The 22,925-nt window shown below is 52.7% G+C and overlaps 1 protein-coding gene across 7 annotated transcripts in view; it reads left to right on the top strand.

Moving 5' to 3' along the window:
• COL27A1 (collagen type XXVII alpha 1 chain) overlaps positions 1 to 22,925 on the top strand; it is a 158,596-nt gene that overhangs the window by 74,408 nt on the left and 61,263 nt on the right. For 6 of the 7 annotated variants that reach the window (XM_016961506.4, XM_016961507.4, XM_054659009.2 and 3 more), the window contains 11 exons: positions 2,538 to 2,591; positions 3,282 to 3,326; positions 7,050 to 7,103; positions 8,436 to 8,489; positions 9,117 to 9,170; positions 11,692 to 11,745; positions 11,906 to 11,959; positions 13,663 to 13,707; positions 14,981 to 15,034; positions 17,337 to 17,381; positions 22,094 to 22,147. In XM_016961506.4, coding sequence (XP_016816995.3) covers positions 2,538 to 2,591; positions 3,282 to 3,326; positions 7,050 to 7,103; positions 8,436 to 8,489; positions 9,117 to 9,170; positions 11,692 to 11,745; positions 11,906 to 11,959; positions 13,663 to 13,707; positions 14,981 to 15,034; positions 17,337 to 17,381; positions 22,094 to 22,147 — 567 coding nt within the window. The remainder of the gene's footprint in view (positions 1 to 2,537; positions 2,592 to 3,281; positions 3,327 to 7,049; positions 7,104 to 8,435; positions 8,490 to 9,116; positions 9,171 to 11,691; positions 11,746 to 11,905; positions 11,960 to 13,662; positions 13,708 to 14,980; positions 15,035 to 17,336; positions 17,382 to 22,093; positions 22,148 to 22,925) is intronic. The other variant, XM_054659008.2, reaches the window with a different exon arrangement.

The raw sequence follows: 22,925 nt of genomic DNA, 5'->3' as shown, positions 1-22,925 counted from the left end.
AGCTCTGGAGACAGGCTGCCTAGTGTGAATCCCAGCGGTGCCCCGACTCTGTGATATCGCTGGAGCCCTAACCTCTCAGAGCCTCAGTTTCCTCATCTATGAAACGGGGACAGTAGTAGACTGATCTTCATGGGCTGTGGTGAGGAATTACTGGGTTAAAGCAGGTCAAGTGCTCAGCACAGTGCTGGCAACTGGCATTTGCTTATTATTATCACCTGTTAAACTGAGCCCTCACTTTCTCAGTGATATTATTTGATGGGACCTGAAAGCAGAATTTCTTTTTCTCTCTTTTTTTTTCAAAGATAGGATCTCTTTCTGTCACCCAGGCTGGAGTTCAATGACGCTATCATAGCTCACTGTAACCTTGAACTCCTGGGCTCAAGGGATCCACCTGCTTCAGCCTCCCGAGTAGCTGGTACCACAGGCATGCATCACCATGTCCAGCTAATTTTTAAATATTTTCTGTAGAGATTGAGTCTCCCTATGTTGCCCAGGCTGGTCTTGAACTCCTGTCCTCAAGCAATCCTCCTACCTAGGCTTCCCAAAGTGCTGGGATTATAGGCGTAAGCCATGACGCCACGCTGGGCCTGAAAGCAGAATTTCTTAGCAAAGGCTTAGCTGGGAGGTTTTGTTTAATCCAATCAAATGGGAATCCTAAAGTCCAGAAAGGGGAAGCATTTGCCCAAGATCACACAGGTCAGGATGGGCCAAGGCCAGACTCCAGTTGTTCTGGGGTTGGGAGAGTGAGAATCGGCATATCTCAGGCAGGCTGAGCTGCCATCTGCAAACTCCACACCGTCTGTCTGTCTGTCTGTCTCTCTCCTCGGGGGCATTCCATCATATAGTCCCCTTGGCCCTTCCTGCAGGAGCCAGGGAGGAATGTGCTTTTTCATTCTCTGCCTGGCCTCCCTCCGAGACGTCTCCAGGCAGCTCCGACAAGAACTCCAGTTCCCATTCTTGAGCCTGGCTACTGGGGCAGCCTTTGTTCCTCCAATGCTTCAGAGCTGTGCCCCCACCTCAGAGCACTTGCCAGGGGCCTCCGTAGAGCCTGATCGGGTAGCAGGAAACAGAGGCCCAGAGAGGTCAGGCATGTTGAAACCACACAGCAGCCAGACACTCAGATCAGTCACGGAGGTTGGACAAGGGAGAGAGGAGGGTATTTTCAGGGTCTCCCTTTCTCTGAGTGCAGACTTAATGTTATGGTTGTGGCTAAGGGAGTGATGGAGCGGGCAGAAGTGGGATTTGAGGGAAAAAGCGTAGGCTGGTTAAGAGAAAAGTCAGCTGCTTCTTCACTCTGTACCAGGGTTCCTGGACCTTGGCACTACTGACATTTGGGCTGGATGGTTATTCGTGGCGGGGGCTGTTCTGTGCACTGCAGGATGCTCAGCCACATCCCTGGCCTCTGCCTACCAGATGCCAATAGCACCTCTTATGTTGTGACAACTAAAAATGCCTCCAGACATTGCTAAGTATTTACATGTGAAATCAGTTTCTCCTGGAAACAAGGCTGGCAGGTACACAGTATTGTACATCCTCACTTGTCACATGAAGAAACCGAGGCATGGAGACATCAAGTTCCCCCAGTTCACACAATGAGTGAGTCCCAGAGGAGAGTGGGATCCAGTGGTCTGCTGTCCACTGGGTGGACAGAGAATGAAAAATCACATTCCTGCCTGGCTCCTGCTGGAAGGGCCACGGGGCCTGTGCGGTGGAATGCCCCTGGGGAGAGAGACAGAGGGACGGTGTGGAGTTTGCAGACGGCAGCTCAGCCTGGCTGAGTGCTTCCCAGAGCCTTCCCTGCAGAGGAAGGAAGGCTCTGGAAAGGACAGGAGGGGCGTCATGGGGACAGCACTCAGCCAGGCTGAGCTATCATCTGCAAACTGCACACCCGCGAAGAGAACTTGGCTTTCTAGGTCGGGAACTCCATTTTTCTCACCTTGGACTGGCTGATCTGATCTGAAGCTGGGTCTCCAACCTGTGGTCCAGGATCTGCCAGCTGATTATAGTGTCCCACAGGGTCCACCATCAACCCTGGGATTTCTGGGATCAACAGCCTCACTCCTTACTTGCTGCCCTCCTCAGAGAGAGCCAAGCCTCTGGGAAGCAGGAGGTGCCTCCCCTCATGTAGCCGGAGGAGTCAGAACTTCCATTTATGCTGAATTTAACTCTTACAGCAGCTCCGGGGGGACAGATAGAGAGAAAGCCTGAGGGTCCAAAATAGTCAAATGAAAAGCCCTTTATCCCTGATACAGGGTAAAGAATCAGATATAGGAGAGAAATATTGAATATGGAAAGGAATGGGGATAGGGAAGGGGCAGCAGTCTAGAAATGAGCTTGGGCAAGGATCTTTATGAAGTTTATTCCAGCACTTTAGTGAAGGTCTCTGGATGAAGAACATTCCAGATGCCAAGATCAATCCTACAGAGTTGCGTCTTTGGAAGCCCAGGCCCAGGGACCTTGGGGATTGTCCCCACCACCCAGGCCAGCCTCCTGTGGGCCACTGCTCACAGCACCCTCTTCTCTTTCTCTCCCCACAGGGTGACTTAGGAGTGTTGGGTCCGATTGGCTACCCAGGACCCAAGGGCATGAAGGTAAGCAAGGGATGTTCCCCCGATTCAGGCCTTGTCCAAGCTGGGCACCCCCGACCCATTTCAGCCCAGAAGGAAGGGTGACCTTAGATGATGCTGGGGGAAGGGAGGATGGCAGGATGCTCAGAGGGGTGCTAGGAGGAAGCTGGGCAGGTCAGGAGCTGTCAGCTCTGGCCTCAGAGCCAGGCATCATCTGTATGTCATTTAGGCCAGACATCCTCCTGTAGCTGAGCATGAGTCTGACAGGGTTCCCAGCCTCGGGGCACCGGAAGTCCAGTGGGGGACATCACCAGGGCCATAGAAACTACCATGGCAAACCAGTGAACTCAGCCCATCCCTGAGTGGGAAGGGCGTGCAGCAGGAAGGCAGGCCAAGACTGCTAGACCACATCCCAGGGACGACCCAATTTAACCAACGTGCGTGTGACACGGCTCATTAAGCCCTTCCCTCCCCACCAGTTCCTTCTTCCTCTGGATTTGCCTGCAGTGCTGTGGTGCACTGCCTCTTCTCATAGCTCCTTCAGTCCACACCCTTGCCCTGTGAGATTGGAGTCATTTGCCCCCTTTTACAGATGTGAACACTGAGGTTGGGGGATCTAGCACGGGGTCTTGCAGCAAGTCGTGTTTAAGCCAGGGCTCCTGACTTCTGTGGCCTAGAGTCCCATCACAGCTGGCCTTGGGCTTTGTCTTGCAGGGACTGATGGGCAGCGTGGGGGAGCCCGGACTGAAAGGTGATAAGGTGATCTGAATACTCCCTTATTGCACTGTGGTTTCTCTGCATGCCACCCCCCTCTCCGCCCGGAGGCTGCTGCTGATTTCTCGCCAGGTCCACTCCCCTGCACTCTTCCTGCCTCTCCTCTGGCCTCCCCTAAATCTGTGCTCCCTAGCTTCTTCCTGGTCACTCTGGGTGGGGCTCAGGCAGATGGTTCTGGGAGCCCGAAAACCTCAGCAGATAGTGCAGGAGCAGCTGTTGCAGCAAGGAGGGCAGGTATGTCAAGACAGGGCTCTGAATCCAGAGAGCAGAGCTGAGGCCAGCATCTGGGATTTGAAGGCAAAGCCACAGAGCAAGGAGGGTGGCAGTGAGGGCACAGGAGGAAACAAATCTACATAGATCACCCTGGCATGACATTGGAAACCCCAGACAGCGTGCCGACTGGAAATGCGACTCTGAGCCCCTGACCCGCTTCTCCTCCTGCTGCCATGGGGGTGGCTACCCTTGCCATGTATCCTCTGTACAGCCCTGCTGCTGAGCTCTCCCTATCTCACCCTGTGCCAAACCAGAGTTGGAAGTGGGAAGACAGGCCCTGGGGGCCCAGAGCAAAGCAGCATCTGAATACCAGAGACACAGGGCCCAGCACTTGTGCCCTGCTCTGTGGCCATCTTCCTGCCTAGCCTCTTCAGACCCTTGGCAAACCAGGACCCCCGAAGGAGGTGCAGGAGGGGTTCAGGGCAACATTCCAAGTATCCATGAGACATCCGAAGGACTGACTGCTGCTCAGCCCCTCATGTGGTCAGGTGACACCGCACCTGTCTCTAGGTGCCTCTGCTTCCTCCTACACCTGAGTCATAGGGTCAGGTGCCATGCTGGGCACCATCTGAGTGTACCACATGGATCCACCCGTTAATCCTCCTACCCACTATGAAATAAGAAGCTTGCTTGGGCCGGACACAGTGGCTCATGCCTATAATCCCAGCACTTTGGGAGGCCAAGGCGGGTGGATCATAAGGTCAGGAGTTCGAGACCAGTCTGGCCAATATGGTGAAACCCCGTCTCTACTAAAAATACAAAAATTAGCTGGGCGTGGTGGTGGGTGCCTGTAATCCCAGCTACTTGGGAGGCTGAGGCAGGAGAATCGCTTGAACCTGGGAGGCAGAAGTTGCAGTGAGCCAAGATCGTGCCACTGCACTCCAGCCTAGGCAACAGAGCAAGACTCCCTCTCAAAAAAGAAGCTTGCCTGAGGCCACGCAGCTGGTAAGTAGAAAGTTACCTGGCTTCAGAGACCTCAACTGTGAAGCAGAACTAAGGTCAGAAGGTCAGAGCTGGTGAGACTCTGGGAGGTCACATTTCACAGTGCCTACGTCTCACAGATGGAGAAACCAAGACCCAGGGAGAGAAAGAGATTTGCAGGCCCCTGGACTCTTAGAACATTAGAATTGCTGGGTGAAAATGGACATCTCCAGATTGTTTTACACAAGCCTGTCCCTGGGTAGCCAGCTGGGTGCCATGCCAACCCCAGTCCTTTCTCTACCTGTTTCTACCTCTTCCATCTCCTCCTGTCATGCCCAAGCCTCCAGCCACAACCCACCTCTGCCCCCCTTGCCCTGCTGTCTGCTACACCCCTCTGCCAGAGCCCTCCCTCTTTGAAGGGGCTTTCTGATGGAGGCAGGGGATTCCCCACACCTACCTGTTTATCCCAAGGTTTGAGACATCAGCGCTCTGGAAATGTTGAAGTCATGGACGAGAGAGAAAGGAAGCTGGGGAAAATGAGAGTGTAGGCAGTGAGCTTTTTATAGGCCCCTTTGCGGAGCTGGTCTCAGCTCAGCGTTGCTTCAGGAACATGGAAATAAATGTGTTACATGGAACTCGGCTGGCTTGCTGATGGGAGTTGCCTGGGACATTTAGAGATGTGAAAACTCTGGAAAAAAAAAAGGAGGAGGAAATTATTTTCATGCCCATAGTTTTTAGGAAAATCAAATGTCTTTAGGGGAAAAAAGAGAGAGAGGGGGAGAAAGAAACCCCTTTTCCTTTGGTGGGGAGGAGCCTTAAGGCTGTGTTCCGATCAGCCACGCACACATCCGTGTCCCCTGGCCCTACCCTGGGATGACAGAGCCATCCCTTCATGTTCCAAGGTTGCTCCTGCCTCAAATCCCAGATTTTCCATGACCCAGCCTGGACTCAGTCCCACTTACAACCGCTTGGCTCCCTCTCTCAGCCTGGAGAAGCATTCTGGAAGCAAAGCTCCTGCTCCGAGCCCAGCTCCCTTCAAATTCATGGTCCCGATTTCCTAGGTGCCTTTTAAACTTTCCTTGTTTTTCTATTTTCACTCCTTTTTTTCACCCCTTCACTCCTCTCTTGGACATTTAAAAAAAAAAAAAAAAAAGTCCTGTGGTTCCCCAAACACCAGGATGTTGTACAGGATTTTCCAAATTGGAAAAACCAAAGTAAGTTAAAAAAATTTTTTTTTTTAATTCTGACTTTTGTTCTACTAGGGAAGTTCTTTTGTTAGGTCATGGCCTTAGCCATGTGTGGGTTTTCTAAGGTTTTCCATTTTTCCTGGGTTTTTCTCCCTATTCTTCCTCCTGCTCCCAGGGATGTAAATGTTTTCTGAATCCTGGGGCCGACAGAGTGTCAGTAATGTCCAACGTGGAGGGCTGGATAGGGTGAGGCCAGGGCTGTGTGAGGTGGTTTCGGCCCTAAGGGGAAGCAGCTCCCAATCTGGACTGCCTTTTCAGAACATGGCTAAAAACAGGGAGGGAGCAGAAGAGGCCTCCAGCAGCCAGAATCAGTGTCACGAAGCCTGTGCAGTACATCGTGTTAGAAGACAAACACCCAGACTTAAGTCAAGACCAATTTACTCGCTGTTTACACGTAGTCTCAACAAGCCAGGAAATCTGATTTCCCATGCTATAGCTGATTAAAATAGTTAATTAGAAGTAGACCGGCCAGGCACAGTGGTTCACGCCTGTAATCCCAGCACGAGGCGGGCAGATCATCTGAGTCCAGGAGTTCAAGACCAGCTTGGGCAACATGGCGAAACCCCATCTTTACTAAAAATACAAAAAAAAAAAAAAATTAGCTGGGCATGGTGGCACGCGCCTGTAGTCCCAGCTACTGGGAAGGCTGAGGTGAGAGAATCACCTGAGTCCGGGAGGTCAAAGCTGCACGGAGCCAAGATTGCACCACCGCTCTCCAACCTGAGCAACTAGAGGGAGACTCCATCTCAAAAAAAAAAAAAAAAAAAAATAGACCAAAGCTGCTTGCTGGCACAGAAACTCCCACATGAGGAGGAAGTGACAGCTCAGTCTGATGGTGAAAAATTGAGCAGACACAAACGCTCCGAAACCACGTTGGTGTGGGGCCCTTGCACACGCTACCTTCACCCCTGTGTGACAACACCCGTTAATGATGAAGAGGTTGAAGGATCAAACACTTGATTTGCTCTGCATCAGTTCTCCAGGCAAGGCCAGTTGACACTGGGCAGTGGGTAGCTTAGCTTCTGTTAGTGGCGTTTTCAGCCATCCGAGCAGCCCCAGGCAAGTCTGCACATTGGCCAGCTCACCCCCCGCCACCGCCTGCTTTCCTCGCCAGGGGCCCGTCCTTTCCTCTCACAAGGCTGCTGCTGGCCGGATCCGACTTGGGAAACAGCCTCGGCACAGCTGTACCTCGCCAGGGGGTCTGTGGGGGAGGCTTCCAGAGCCCACGTGGCCTCCATTGTAACCTTCTTTGCTGGTGTGTACTTAGGGTGAACAAGGGGTTCCAGGTGTGTCAGGAGATCCCGGATTCCAAGGAGACAAGGTAATTGCATGAGATTTTCCCCTCCCCCTGCCCCTGCCCCTGCCCTGCTGTTCCCCTGGTCCTGGCTTCCTTCCTAGGGCCCATCATGAGCAAGGACCCACCTGTGAGACGGCTGCCCTTGAAATAATCCAGTCTTCTCCATCCTTGATCCACTTGTCATCTCTTCCTTGGACTTTACAGTGTGACCTTTTAACTTATTTCTGGGCCCCAGCCTCTTGCTTTCTCTCTTTCTTCTTTACTGCTACCCAGTTGTTCTTCTGAGGGCAAAGCTCTGCTCTCCGCTCACACACCATCCATGGCTCCCTATTGCTCTCAGAATGACACCCTGGCTCCCTAACCAGACATCAGGACCCCAGTGAGTGCGTCTCTCTGATACTCTCCTGCTCCCCGCCTTACAGCTCTGCACTTCAGCCCCACTGAACCGCCTGCCGTGGGCCTCTGTACACACACACACACACACACTGACTGCTACCCGCCCGGGACCCCCTCCACCCAGCCTCTCCACACCACCCTGCTCAGAGCCCGTTTTCCCCACCTGCTCAGAAAGTGGCCATTTCCCTCTCTAGGTGCTCTGAGAGGCATGTCCTCCCCTCACTGGTGGTGCCACCTTTCTCCTCTGATTTTGGGGGACTTGTACTGTGTCCCCTGCCAGACAGTGAGTTCCCTAAGAACAAGGCTCCAGACTGCCCTGATGGAGCTCGGCTCAGGGTCCTGTCCTTGATCATAAATATTTAGGATAAGGTTGAGGGAGTAACTGGCCTTACAAAATGACATATTGACTATGGGATCAAACTGAGGTGGCCTTGACTTCCAGAGCCCAGCTGTGGGCCTGCTGAGACTGGCTCCCCTTTGCCTGTGTCCGGCATCATGTGGCCACATCTGGAACTCTCCCGGCCAGTCAACGAGGCCCAGATGTTGGCCAGCTCTCCCTCTTCCTCTTCCCTGCCTCCTCGCTGGCCTGTCCTGACCCAGCCTTGGTATCTCCGGGTTGTGAACCACAGCAGGCCTGGCTCTTCCCTACTGGACCCCGTCTCCAGAGCTCCCCGGGAGTCAGAGGCACCACAGAACCTGCGTGCAGCCCCAGGGTCCCTGATTCTTCCTGGTGAGGACAGGGGCTGCTGTTTCATGTTAGCATTTCCTGGGGCCCAGCCTATAGGGGTGTCAGGCAGGTGTGATCCAAGCCAGAGCCCACAGCAGGGAAAGGAAGGAAGGAGCTCATCTTCCTCCAAGGCGGGCGTTCTCGGGGCCTGGGACAAGCAGGAGGACTGGGCGGCTGTTCACCTGGCCATTTCTCTTCCTCACTAACCCCAGCCTGCTCTGGATCTCTTCCAGGGGAGCCAGGGGTTGCCAGGGTTCCCCGGTGCACGGGGGAAGCCAGGGCCTCTGGTAAGTACCTGCTCCTCCAGCACCCCCAAACCTCACACTCTCCAGCTGATCATGGAATGTGGCTGGGGACACCTTCACCTCCAAGACTTCATTTCCTCCTGCAGCAGAGCTCCTGGGGGCAAGCAGGGCAGGGCAGGAATGGGATGTGCTCATTTCACAGATGAGGATACTGTGAGAGGCTCAGTAACTCAGCCAGCTTCAGAGGCAGGCCTCATTTGCCGACAAAGCTCTGATGAGGATCTGGGGTTCCTGATGCCTTGTAAACAATAGTGATGTTATCAATAACAGCAGTGGCTGTCATTTATTGAGTGTCGCTGTGCATCAGACCCTTTCTGAACTGTTTCTTTGAAGGCTGCCAACTACCCCAGGAGTGAGGGAATTAATATTGCTCCCATTTTACAGATGGGCAAACTAAGATTCCGAAAGTTGAAGTGACTTGCCCAGGGTCCCATGGTTAGCAAGTGCAGGAGGCAGAGTTTGAATGGTAGCTCCTTCTAGTTCTCCAGGCGGATTTTATGCACATGCTTCTGAACTTTCCAACCATCCACAACCAGTGGGGGAATGCAGGGGGTTCATGGAAGGTGGGGCCCTCACCCCTGCCTCCCTGCAACCTCTTCTCTTCCACAGGGCAAAGTCGGAGACAAAGGATCCATTGGGTTTCCCGGGCCCCCTGGACCCGAGGTATGTGATGCCCCATTTCTCCATGTCTGGCTGCTGCTGGGACTCGGTCTTGTCCTTGGGAAACTGAGGCCCAGGGATGGGGAAAGACTTGCTTTAGGTCACACAGGATATGAGAGATGAGGCTGAGAGGAGAAACTCCTAGATCAGCAATCACTTATTTTCCCCTTCTGCTCTTCTGCTCTTACTCAGGGGCTCTCAAAAGTCAACAGGGACAAAAAGCTGGCCTCAGAGTCCTCTGCCAACTTTGTGGCCACCGCAGCTTTGTGATTCATGAAAGCCCTCTGTGCGCCACTGTCTGGTCCCTCACAGGAGCTTCCCACATTCTCCACTCAGAGTTCCCTCTCCAAGCCCTGGAACTTTCCTAGCCACCCACAGCCACTCTGGAACGGTTCAGGGCTCAGAGCTTCTGGGTATGGGGAGCAAGAGGTAAATGCAAAATTCGGGCTTTTGAATGAAGAATGAGAAATAAGGATAGATTTAGCAATTAATATAATAACTCTAGTTGAGTAAGGAGAGAGCCTGAGGGTTTCTGATGTGTGTGATCTTTGGCATAGGTAGGCTACACCTGAATGATCAACTCGGAATTCACATGTAATGTTGCGAAGCAAGCTGGCTGGGTTCTCTTTGACCCCCCTCTCTTTAACATGGATCTCGTGTCTAGAGAGCTGGGCTGAGCAGGAGCCAGGGCTGCCGTCCCTCTCAGGATCATTGGCACCCAGGCCAACCTCAGTTGGAGCCCCCCACCCACAACTCCCTGGCCTCTAGGTCTTGCTCACCCATGAGGTCTCTGCATCCAAGACAAAAGTGTGGCTCTGCGGATAGGCCGGACCCTGCCAAAGATCACTTCTGCTATCACTCGGATGGATGAGGAAATGTTTCCTAAAAGCTACAAGTTCTGACTTTCCACTCTGTTGACTTTGGCCATGACACAGTCCTATCTTTAGACAAATGGACTTGGCCTCTCCTCCATGGCCCCAATTCCCTCCTCTGGTCACTGGAAAAAGGCTTTTCTGAGAGTCCAGCTTTCCCAGCATTCTGGCCCGTGAGGGTGGAAGGCATGCTCCCTCACATTTATTAGGCACCTCCTGGTGCCAGGAGGCTGTGCAGTGTCCTCGAGATGAGAACTTGCTGAATCGCCACGACAGCCGCATGAGGGAGATATTACCACCACCAGTTTACAGTTGAAGAAACTGAGTCACAGAGCAGGAAAGTGGCTTCCTCAGGGTTGCTCCGCTATGTAGGAACAAATAAGGTCTGCTTTGGCCCTTTCCTGGGTCCCTGGACAATTTAGCCATCAGCCTCTCCCGTCTTTGTGTTCTGTTTTGATTGGCTGACTCTGTAGCCGAGAGATAGCTCTGCTCAGCTGAAGGCGGAAGCTGATAAGCACAGAAGCTGATAAGCGCGGAAGCTGATAAGCGCGTCAGCACCCTGCCTGCTTCTTTCCCTGAGACCATGGGAGGGAGCTCCAGCTCTCCAGCACCCGGGTGAATTATCTCTCACTCATCAGTGGGTTATATGCAAGTGAGCATCAGGATTTGCTCAGCATCCCGACTGCTAAGTTCTCACTTAGAGATGGGCCCACCCCAGGCTGACTTCTTTTCCCAGAGTACAGGACCCAAAATCATTTTGGATGCAGATTTTTACTGAGCACTTGCAACTTTGCTGGTTCCATTTAAACTTAAGACTAGCCCTGTAAGGGAGGTGTTACGGGCACCATTTTACAGATGAGGAAGCTGAGGCCCAGAGAGGCTAAGGAACTTGCCCAGGGTCACACAGGAGGAGGGCAGGGCTCTGGGAACTGCGTAACAGGTCTCCAAATTGTGCAAAGACCACTGTGGGGAGAGGGAGTCCCTGTGCTCTGTGGGGCCCTAAGGAGGAGCACGAGGATATTGCAGGGAAGGGAGGTGATTCCGCTCCATGTGGGAAGAACCTTCTATTGTACAGTCATCCCAGGGGAATGGCCCTCATTGGGAAGCAGGGAGCCCCCATGGGTGGAGTGGGGCGGAGTCCAACACATGTGGCCAAGATGTAGGAAGGACTTAAGCTTACGATGACTGGAGCTGAGGTTAATTAAATCAGTGCTTTTAAATGCTTTCAAAGTCACAGCAAACCCAGAAAATCACCCTCTTTGCAGGATTACTGCAGTCAAAAGACAAGACTTCTCAGGGCAAGGCGTGGCTGGCTCTGGGGAGCAATGTCCCCAGACACCCATAATTCTGACCCAGTAGCAGCACCGGATTTGAGAAATAACGACCTTGAGTGTGACCTTCCATGTTACAACCTTAATGCTTTCCTGCACCGTCCGGTGTATTGTCTCAGCAACTCTCTGAGGTGTCAGGGCTAGAACCATGCACCCTGTTTTAGAACTGAGGACTGTGGGATCAAGGTGGTTAACTGACCTGCCTGGGGTCCCATCCCAGCAGGATGAGATGGAAACCCGGTCAGTCTCCCTGCAAGACGCATACCCGTAGCACTCCCTTCACAGCCCCCGTGGGTGACCCTGCTCTCTGCTTCCCCTCAGGGATTCCCAGGAGACATCGGCCCCCCTGGCGACAATGGCCCAGAAGGCATGAAGGTGAGTACCTGCCCAGGGCAGCTCCAGTTGGAGGAGCAGACAGCTCTGCAGAAACCACAGGGGCTGGCTGCCTGGCTTGGAAGCAGGGGTTGCCTTGCCAGCCTGCGATGGAGATGGAGGTACCGCCTCTGAGACTCCCTTTTTGTTCCCTTCTCCCCAGGGTAAGCCTGGAGCCCGAGGCCTGCCGGGACCCCGTGGGCAGCTGGGGCCCGAGGTGAGACTGTCTGGCCCCCTCCACTGCCCATCCTGGCCTGATTGCAGCCCCCAGCCTGCCCTGTCCTGGGTACTGAAGGCCTTAGCTTGGGCTGGAGCCCCCTCAGCCAGGACACCACCCAGGGCTGCCCCACAATTACCCACCAGCTCATCCTATAGAGCCCTGCCCCGTGCCCCTTCCAGGGACCTTCTCTGCCCTGCTGTCACCTGGCAGGGTGGCTTCTCCGCACCCTCCCTCCTCTGCACCCTCGTCACCCTGGGGTTTTCTTTCCCAGAGCTACTGCCAATGCCATGCTCGTGGTAGCAGTTTATCAGGGCATTAATGAGGGAGTAGGAAGTGTCAGCCCCATTTTACAGATGAGGCCACTGAGGCCCAGAGAGGAAAAGAGACTCAGTCAGGTCTTATGGTTAGTAGCAGGCAGGGCTGCAATGGGAACCCAGGTCTGCTTGAGCCCAAAGCCCATGACATACGTCCTATGCTGTCAACTCTGTGCTTCCTGGGAGTGGCCTTGCTGTCAACTCTGTGCTTCCTGGGAGTGGCCTAGGGGCACCTCCAGAATATTACAATGACTTGCACAATTAGTTAGTGGCACAGCATCGATTTGCTTATTTATGTGCGCTGGATGAAGTGGGTTGGGAGGGGTCTCTATGGGGCTGTTGGAGCACCAGGTGGGCACTTAATGGGTGGGCCCCTGATTTTGCCCTGTGCACGAGGCCATTCTTAGCCTTCCCATGCCCCACCTACCTTAGCTCAGGCGCCAGGCCCCCGTGACACACAGCCCTGGGCTGAGGGTGCGGGAAGCCCAGATTCACCGCGACCGCAGGCGGGCATCCAGCTGACATGGATCCCTTCTCGGGCTGGCTCTGGGTCTGGCGGGGTCCCAGCACTGGCTCTGGGAGCCACCACGTGGAGCTGCTTTCCTGGAAGCTGGGGGAAAGGAGTTGGGGGGTGGCTCTGGAGGGAGCCCCTTGGTCAGGCCTGGCATGCCAGAAGGAGCCAATTAGGAGGCTGCCTGAGCCTGTGGGGGTGGGGAGCACCTGGAGAGTCTCATGGGCCGGAAGCGGGAAGGAAGGGGAGAGGAGGGAACGGCACCAGCCACATGCTTCTGTCTACACTCACATTACCACTCAAGAAAGCCCTATGTATGCCTGCCACTTGTTCACATCTTCATTCATTCATTCATTCATTCATTCACCAAACACCCCTTAGACACGGCACCATCCCGAGTGATGTTTGGGGGTGGCTGCAAGAAAGAATAAGGCATCACTGCTGACCTCCAGGAACTCAGCTGAAGCCACTTATTATATTTGAGGATGATCTTCTCCAATCTGGGAAACTGAGACACAGTGAGGCTGAGGTCTGCCAGTGAGCAAATGGCAGAACTCAGAGCCTACATCTTTGAGCTGCAGTTTGAGGCTCTGTTCCTCACAGCACACAACGGGGTTTAACTCTCATGCCCAGGGCTTCCATGAAGCCTGGAGTCTCCATTCACTGGAAGTCACTGTGTAGCCTGGCCTCTAGGCCATGGCCAGTGGAGCCTCTGCCCTGGGTGGGGCCAGGCAGGTGGGCCAGGCATGCTGTTTCCCTTTGTCCAGGAGGGCTCTCCTCTGTCCATCCCTTTCCCTCCGTACAGGACAAGATCTCTGCAAGTCCAACTGGATTAACTTTCTCCTTTTTTCCTCTCTCGTGTCTCCCAATTCTAGGGAGATGAGGGACCCATGGGGCCGCCAGGGGCCCCTGGCTTGGAGGTGAGTGTCACTGGCCTGGGGTAGGTGGCATTCATGGGAGCTGAGCCAGCTGTGCACAGGCAGGGCAACATCTGGCCAGTGCTCCAGAGGGAAGTCACCAGTGAGGGCCTTGGACCAGCCAGAGAGAGAACTAGGACAGACCCCAAAGGAGAGAGACAAGAGCCAAGAAACTGACTGTCACTGCCCACCTCCTATGTTCCAGGTGCTTCATGTCAGTATTTATTCTCCTTGATTCTCCCATGACACATGATTGCTTTCCTTGGTTTCATTAGAGAGGAGGCAAACGAGAGTGAAGGCTTTAGCTCAACATCTCACAGCCAGGCAGTGGGGACGCCCTGCCTGGGCCCTCAGCCCGAGCCCTCTGCACTCTTCCAAGCTGCCTTCCCAAAGTCACTTGTCCTACACCCCTTCTTGGTCCCAGCCATTGCATAAACCAGCAGCTCATGAAATTTCTGGTATCCAGAGCTTTTTACACTCTTGAAAATGATGGAGGACCCAAAGGCTTTTGTTTGTGTGGGTTACGCCTACTGAGATTAGTAATTAAAACCAAGAGACTTTAAATGTATTTATTCATTCATTGAAGATTAATCATAAACTCATTTCCTGTTGATAAAAATTATATTTTTAGGAGAATTCATGCTATGTTCCATAGCAAAATAATTGAGTGGAAAGAGTGGCATTGTGTTACCATTTTTGCAGATCTCTTTAATGTCTGGCTTAATAGAAGTCAGCTGGCTTCTCAACTCTGCTTCTGCATTCAATCCACTGACAATATTGCACGCCATGCAGCCTCGGGAAGATGCCACTTAACATTCACCAGAGTGAGAGTGACAAAGGCGAATGACATCTTAGTGTTATCGTGAAAATCATTTTGACCTCCTGAACCTTCTGAAAGGGCCTCCGGGACCCCTGTAGTCCTCAGGCCACACTTTGAGGACCACTTGCATAAACTGTTCCTTCCCTGCACCCCCTGATCATCTGCCAAGTTCCTTCCTTTCCCTCACTCCCTGAAGGCAGGTGTCATCTTCCTCATGTACAACAAGAAGACCAACCCAGGGATGGGGGAGGCTTCCCTGAGTTCACGCAGCTGGAAACCCTGCCTGTATTCCAGGACAGCTGGCCACCTGGTAGACTCAGGGTTATATGCCCCTGTCCACCAGGGTACGTGGCTCTCTACAGCTGTGGATACCCTGTGCCAGGTCCTTGGAGCCCCTGGACCCCAGCCATGTTGCCCCTGTCCGGCTTCTCCCACTTACCTGTCTCTCTGTTGCAGGGTCAGCCTGGCAGGAAGGGGTTTCCTGGGAGGCCCGGCCTGGATGGCGTGAAGGTGAGGGGACCTGGAGATCCCTGGGGACAAGGGGAAAGAGGGGATCCTACATATTTGGGCCCCAAGTCAAGCCCCAAATCCCATGGCCAGTTGTGAAAAGGGAGAAAAAAATTGGTTCCCGTTTAGAACAAAGTATTGGTAAGGGAGAAAAAAAATGGACACAACCTAAGTGTCCAACTGTGGGGGATTGTTCAAGTAGTGGGATATAGTCCAGCCACCCTAGATGGTGTTTCGGGCTATTTTACAAGATGGGAAGATGCCTGAATGTGGGGTGGGGGTGGTGGAGGAAACAGGTTATAAAAGGGAATGCTCAAGTGTGAGCCTGTGGCAGGGGCTGGGTTGCACCGTTTCTGCTTTTTTCTTTCTTTCTTTTTTTTTTTTTTTTTTGAGATGGAGTCTCCCTCTGTTGCCAGGCTGGAGTGCAGTGGTGCGATCTCACCTCACTGCAACCTCTGCCTCCCAGGTTCAACTGGTCCTCCTGCCTCAGCCTCCCGAGTAGCTGGGACTACAGGTGTGCAGCACCACGCCCAGCTAATTTTTTTGTATTTTTAGTAGAGATGGAGTTTCAGCATGTTGACTGGGTGCAATGGCTCACACCTGTAATCGCAGCACTTTGGGAAGCTAAGGCAGGCGGATCAAGAGGTCAAGAGATCGAAACTATCCTGGCCAACATGGCACCCTGTTTCTTTACGCACAGAGCAGAGGCTAGAAAGTGGACAGGGATTATCTCTGGGTGGTGGGACAATAGGAGATTTTCATTTTCTTCTGTGGGCCTCTATATTTTCCCTATTCTGCATAATAAATAGGTAGTACATATATTAACAGGGTTTTTTTTAAAATGTTATCAAAAAAGACCTGGCCCAAGATAGGAGAGTAATGGTCCTCAGCCCATGGGCAGCCTCACTTAATAGTTTCCCAAGGACTCCCTTAAGTTGGAATTTTCCCAGCCATTCTGGGCAAAAGATTGTCGGGTCAAGTTTACAGATGGGCAAACCCACAGGAGGTTAGGACAGAGCCAGGGGGAGCGCAGGTCATCCATATCTCCCTCCCTTCTGGGGAAATGGCCCACTTATCTGTCCTGGCCCCTCTAGTTTTCATGAGGTCCAGGGAGGAGCCGAAGGGGGAGGAGGCTCCACCCAGGCTTGCAGTAAGCCACATCCATGTATGCGCCAAACTACTGGCTAGCCCGAGCCCATGTCCTGCCGTCTGAGGTTTCGGCCTCTCTCCCTCAGATACCAGTTGGGTTTCTGTGGTGGGAGCGGTGACATCGTCTGTGTGGATTTGTCCCACAGATCTGCTGTGGGCCTGAGGAGCAGGAGCCATCTCAGCATGGGACAAAACAGACAGACAAGGCCGAGATAGGCCACCCAATGTGAAAGTGGGACAGAGCCTTGAAGACAAATGAGTCTCATTTCCCTTTTTTATAGCTGGGGAGGCTGAGCCCAGAGCAGAGATGGGACTCACCCCAGCCACCCGTGAGCTGGTGGCAGAGCTCTAGTGTGTTGAGGTCTAGGACCCTGGTGCCCTGACGTCCCATTTCCCTGCTCTTCCTGAGATAGGGCAGCCTGATGCAGTGGGAATGTGCATTCTTTTTTTTTTTTTTTTTTTTTTTTTGACAGTCTCGCTCTTGTCACCCAGACTGGAGTACAGTGGTGCAATCTCAGCTCACTGCAACCTCCACCTCCTGGGTTCAAGCAATTCTCCTGCCTCAGCCTCCCCAGTAGCTGGGATTACAGGCATGCAGCACCACACCCAGCTAATTTTTGTATTTTTAGTAGAGATGGGGTTTCTCCATGTTGGCCAGGCTGGTCTCGAACTCCTGACCTCAGGTGATTCGCCTGCCTTGGGTTCCCAAAGTGCTGGGATTACAGGCGTGAGCCACCGCACCTGGCCCAGAATGTGCGTTTCAACCGGGCAGACCAAGGTTTCGGTTCTAGCCCTACCTCTGTCTCACTGTGTGACCGCAGGCAGGTCACTTCACCTCTCTGGGCCTCATTTTCCACCTCCACAAAATGCAATGGGCTTCTGAAGGACCTAGATGAGACATACACATCCGGGTGCTGAGTAAGCCAAGGCCCCCTCAGAGGGAATGGGTGACTAGAGTCATGTCTGCCTGAGGTTCTGTCCAAGTACCCCTTTGACTCTGCCCATTTGTTGGGGGTCTCCAAGGCCACACACTGGAGATAAGATCCCTGGTTCATCCCCACTAATGGCAACTAAGGCCAGCAGGCCTGGGACTTCCCCAGGAGGTCTAGACTTTCATCTCCCATCCCAATCCATCCTCCTCTTTGTCTCTTTGCAGGGGGAACCAGGGGATCCTGGTCGGCCGGGGCCTGTGGGAGAGCAGGTTAGTTAGCAACGGTCTCTGAATGAGTGGCTCCATTTATTGGGCCCTTACTCTGTGCCAAGCCCTTTGCCCAGCACCCTCCATGCACCACCTCGTGTAATTCTCAGAACAATTCCAGAGGTAGGTTTAGTCCTCTACCCCTTTCACGAATGTGGACGGTGACCCTCAGAACGGGGAAGTCTGTAAATGAGAAAGCTGTGGATCATAGTCACGACAGCTTTCCCCCACAGCCTGACTCTACACACAGGTTTTTGGTGCATTTGCCCAAAGAGGTTATGTGACTGCTCCCCCAGGACATTAAAACTGGAGGAGCCCTTGGCAGTCGTTGCTCGTGTTCCCATCAGCTTATAGATCAGGAAGCCAAAGGCCAGAGAAGTGTTACCACTTGCCAAGGTCCCTTGGTCTAGGCATCCCTAAATTATATAGAAGATGAAATCCAAACCAGTGGCTCTGGCTGGTTGAGAAGCTGGGTCAAGGTCTGAAGAAGAGAAGAGGTTGCAACTAGTCATTAAAATGGAGGTTTGAGGATCACGACCTTCAATTAAAGTCCAGAGAAACAGCTCTGAGGGATGGGCAGAGGGACAGCTTCAATCCTTCCTGCCCAGCCCTGGGGCCTCCTGAAAGCTTAACCTCTGGGCTCCAAGGTGGAGAGGTGTTCATCTCCTCTACTCCTTTAAATATGGAGCTCATTCCTGGAAGGGGCTTCCTCAATCCGGAAGGACTGATGCTGGGGATGGCCATAGAGGAATTTGGCCGCACCACGAAACCCCGTCAGTGGCGTGAGAGTCACACACGATGGGCTTCCTCACCAGGCCTGCAACATCTGTTGGGGGAAGAAAGGAATTAAAACAGGGGGAGGCCTGGATTTTTGAAATCTTTCCAGTGTCATTCAAGCGCATTCTGTGGGAAGCCCGGGAGTTTGGAAAGGCTGCCGCGGCCTGGATATATTTCCTGATTGGAAAAAAAAAAAAAAAAAAAAGGCAATTTGATCAGCAAATTCAGTTTCATAGTTATGCTAATGGTAGGGCCCTCGGGAAATAGATATGCAGGGTCTTGGAAGTCAGAGCACAAACATCCTTGGAAATCACTGTATCTAAAAGCCCTAACCATATTTTGTGCCTTGGATTTCTTTGCCAGGCTGGAAAAGCCCAGGGATCCCCTTCTCAGAATAGAGTTTATAAATGCATAAAATTAAAAACAAAGGAAACTGATTATATAGAAATTCAATTATGAAAATACGTTAAAATATAATATATTCATATATATGCTTCTTTGGCAATGCATTAAATAATGAGTTCTAGTAGCAGGTGTAACAGCGGCCTCAATTTTGAAGTAATGCCAAGCCTTAGTGATGTATTTTGAGATCTCTGCAGCAATGATTGTAATGTGCCATGTCACTTTCTGGGACAGTCCCAGGTCCTGGTAGTACTACTGTGGTTTGTTGCCTACACTCATATTCGAGGCAAATGCTAAATTTCAATTAGAGGTTCATGAAAATAAAAGAGTTTTAATTTTTTTCCATTCAAGTTGATATACCCTCTGAGTTCCATTCATAGAGCCTGACAGAGACCCCGGGTTTAGAACCCTCAGATTCTAGTCCATGTTGGCAATCTGGGATTTATGGAGGAGAAGCACGTTTGACCAAGATCACCAAATGGGATAGTAGTAGAACTAGGCCCAGGAGGGGTGGGAACCTTGCCTGGAGCAGCCCAGTCTCATTTGGTCAGCAGAACACCCGGCTTGCTGCCCAGGCAGCTTGGACAGTAGCAGGAAGGAGGCAGAGCTGGAACCCTGTGGCTGCTATAAGGCACATGGAGGTACCATGCCAGCCGTTCCCTTGGCCCCCACCCCATGTGGTCACAGTGAAAGGGGAGGCATTTTCTGTTCACTGCAGGATCAGAGGATCCCTGGGAAAGTTCTGAAGCTCACACCACAGGACCTCCTTGTAATCATAGTACTGGGTTGGTGCAAAAGTAATCACAGTTTTTATCATTATAATGGCAAAAACTGCGATTACTTTTGCAACAACCCAATAACAGTGACATTTATTAGTCACCTGTTAGGTTCCAGACTCTGTGCCAAATGCTATCTACACAATCGTCTATGGCAGTAGGTATTACTATCCTCATTTTGCAAATGAGGAAACTGAGGCTCTGGGAAGTTAAGTAACTTGTCCGAGATCTCACAGGCAGTAACATCACTGTCAGAGGCAAGATTGACACTGAGGTCTGCTGGGTTCCCAATGCCTGCCTCGAGGGCTGAAAACTCTCCGACCTCCTGAGCCCTGGCCTGTCTCTAACAGAGCACAGACTGGCTGCCAGGCCCTGGCCGAGGTGCTGGGAACAGGGCATGGGTCTTGCCTTCAAGACACCCTGTCCAGGGGCAGCCACGCATATAAACACGTCACACTGAGCTGTCTAGTCCAGCTCAGGGTCCATAGCCCTTTCATTCTCAGTTGCATCCCCAGTGCCTAGCATATGAGAGGAGGAAGAAAACTTCCCGTAGCAGACAATGGCCCTTTATCTGTAGGCAATGTGAGGACCAGGCTAGCCTCCTCCCCAAAACTGGGAACTCGGATCCTGCCTGTGCAGTGCCCGCTGTGGGTAACAATGCTGCCTCCTCCCATGCCCGCCTTGCCAGCCCTAGAGGAGCCAGCCATGCCCGCAGCTTTCCAAGCTGCTTCTCTGTTGACCTGCCTGGACTTCTGGGCCTGGCCTCTCTGGACCAGCCTCAAGAACAGGCCTGCCAGGATGTTCTGGGACAGTACCCCGGGGGGGGCTCCCAGGGGTGCGGGTCAGGGGATGGGGCACTTGCTGTATGGCTCTTATTCATTAGGATCTTGTTTGGTTTCTTGTTAGAGGTTTATGACCCGCTTGCCTTCCAGGACCCAACATCTCATAAATTTAAAGTAGCTATGAAATTTCTGTTTCTCTGGGCCAGTCAGGCAGGGGCCTTTTAACAGAGCAGTTTTTATTCCCTTCATTCGGCATCTTCTAAATGTCTGACTGCTCCCTTGTGGGAAGCCCAGGCCTCTGTCTTACCCCTGTGCCCTTGTAAAATAAATTAAGAGGGGATGGGAAAGAGCGAACATGTATGAAGTACCTCTACGCATCATGCACCATCTCCCGTATTCGGAACAGTGCCAGGAAGTAGGGAGGTACCTTTATTGTCTCCCATTCTGCAGATGAGGCTCTGAGAGACTGATTTGCCCAGAACCCACACACCTGAAGACTGAATGACAGTGACATAGATAAAGTGCCAGGTACAGGGCTTGGCACACAGGAAGTGCTCAATACGTTGAAGCCGTTGTTATAATATTGCTATCACTTAGAAAATGCTCTAATTAATTTTTAAAAATAAGTTGTTGCAAAAATCAAGTATTTGGTTATTTTCTGTGAAATGTTAGCTATGACCTTATACCTAGTGCCTCATCCCTCTTACCTTATACTTCAGAAAGTTCTCTGAACCCAGGGAACCAGGGGCAGGTGCAGGATCCACCATGCGTAGTGCCAGCGTGGTGCTGGGATGTACGGGAGATCCGGGCCCTGTTCACAGCCACATGCTTTGGAGGCCTTGGGCTGGAGGGGAAGGTGTGTGGTCTTTGGAGCCACACAACCAGAGCGGACATCCCAGGCTGCAGCAGCAAGACACGTGTGGCCCTCGCTGAAGTGACCACTTTAAAACTGTCTTTAGATAAGAAAGTGTGGATCCCAGAGGTAACCCTCTCATGGTAGTTAACTGACAGCTGGGCCGGCCTTATTGCCTGAGTACACAACCTCTGGCCTATTCCTGGCCCAAGGTCTCATTTTACTCTGGCCAGGGTTTGGGGGACAGGGAGCGGATTTTATGGACAAAATCCACTCATCCCTCCATCTTTCCTAATTCACCCAGAACCTCTTGGCTGCAAATCTGGGTTCTTCCAAAGCCACTTCTGCACTCCTGAACCACACAAGGCCCTCCCCGCTCAGTTTGCATTTTCCTTAGCAGGGAAGAAGGTGGGGCCTGAATAAGAAATTGATGGGCCTTCCTAGGTGACCCCTCTAGGCTGTCCACCCTCGCTGCGCGTGTGCGTGTTTGCTTGCTCAGGGAGATGGCAAGGACTGGGGCCACCTAGAAGAACCCCCTGGAACCCAGAGGCAAGTTGTCACCCAGCGGAGTTCAGCAGAGCAGCGGGAGCTGCAGCATGTGTCTGTGTGTGCACCCTTTCAGAAAAAGGCAAGGAGGCCTTTCAGAAGACAGTGAAGAGGCCTCCGCCTCCCCGATTCCAATCAGTTCTCTTGGCGGAGGCTGTTACGGTATTTCTGTCCCAGCCAGCGGGTTTGTTTCACTCTTTGAAACAGCCCCAGAGCCCCGAAAGATGGGCACAGATGGCCTCTTCCCAGCTCAGCTTAAGGGCCACCCCCCGCCCAACCCCAGCTCTCCAAACGTGGCAGCCTCCCAGCCTGCTTCTGGCGCGGGAAGAATGTGTGGCGCTCCCAGGGATGTTGGCAGCGGCCCCGCTGCTTGGCTTCAAAATCAGAACCATCTGGTGGAGTGAGGGAAGTCAGAACGGTGCCCAGAGAGAGGCAGCGCTCTCCCGGCACACCCTATGCTGGCTGGGTGACCAGGCACGGGTGGGAGACACCTGGGAGATGAGCTTCAGGGGAAGGAGCGGGAGGGCTGGGTCCCCGGATTCACGTTGTTTCTCTTGCTTTCGTGAATGTGTCTCATAGGGATTTATGGGATTCATTGGTCTGGTCGGGGAGCCAGGAATCGTGGGAGAAAAGGTAAGTGGTGTTGAGGGGAAAAGATAAACAATTAGAGCTTGTGTTTTGAAATTGTAAAAAGGTGAAGAGGCCCTTTGACCTGGGGATTTCAGAATACCCTCCCCTAGCCTCTCTCCTGACCTGGCATTCTGAGTCTGCCAAGAGACATTGTTCCCTTTCCTGGCATCCCTTGGGGTTCCATCCCTGCCCTACTGTCATCAGCCTCAAGCACAGTTAGACTTTTGTGTGACAACCAGCGGATGTATGTGACCTGGGCTCCTCACAGCTGCCTACTGGCCCTGCACAGGGGTCGGCGAGAGCAGGGAGGAAAAGACTCACCTTTACAAAGAGGAAAGATGAGGTTGCCTTGCTAAGCCTCTGTTTTAGATGAGATAACAGAGGCTCAAATAGGGGAGGTGACTTACTCAAGGTCACCCAGATAATAAGCGGCAGTGCTGAGATTTGAACCAGGTTCATTGCCAAAGGTTAGCTACACTTTGCTCACTAAGACACTCTGCCTCATGTTGGCTCCCAGCTTCCACCAAGGGCCTTGGAGGCACTTGTCTTCCTTTGTATGGGTTTATCCGATCCCCAGAGCAGGCCCTCTGGGAGAACCAATATTATTCCCATTGAATAGATGGAGGAACTGGGGTCCAGAGGGAGGAAGTATCCCCCCCAAGTCTGGCCCTGCCTAACTCTCCAGGATCCTCTTGTGCCACACTCTATCACTCTATGTGGCCCAGACCCTCGGGCCTCTGCCTTCCTCCTCCTCCTCCTCCCTCGCTTCCCCCTCCTCCTC

This window comes from Pan troglodytes, chromosome 11 (assembly GCF_028858775.2).
Source record: "Pan troglodytes isolate AG18354 chromosome 11, NHGRI_mPanTro3-v2.0_pri, whole genome shotgun sequence".
Classification (NCBI taxonomy): domain Eukaryota; kingdom Metazoa; phylum Chordata; class Mammalia; order Primates; family Hominidae; genus Pan; species Pan troglodytes.
The sequence above is the reverse complement of the archived record's forward strand: the minus strand, read 5'-3'. Positions and strand labels throughout refer to the sequence as shown.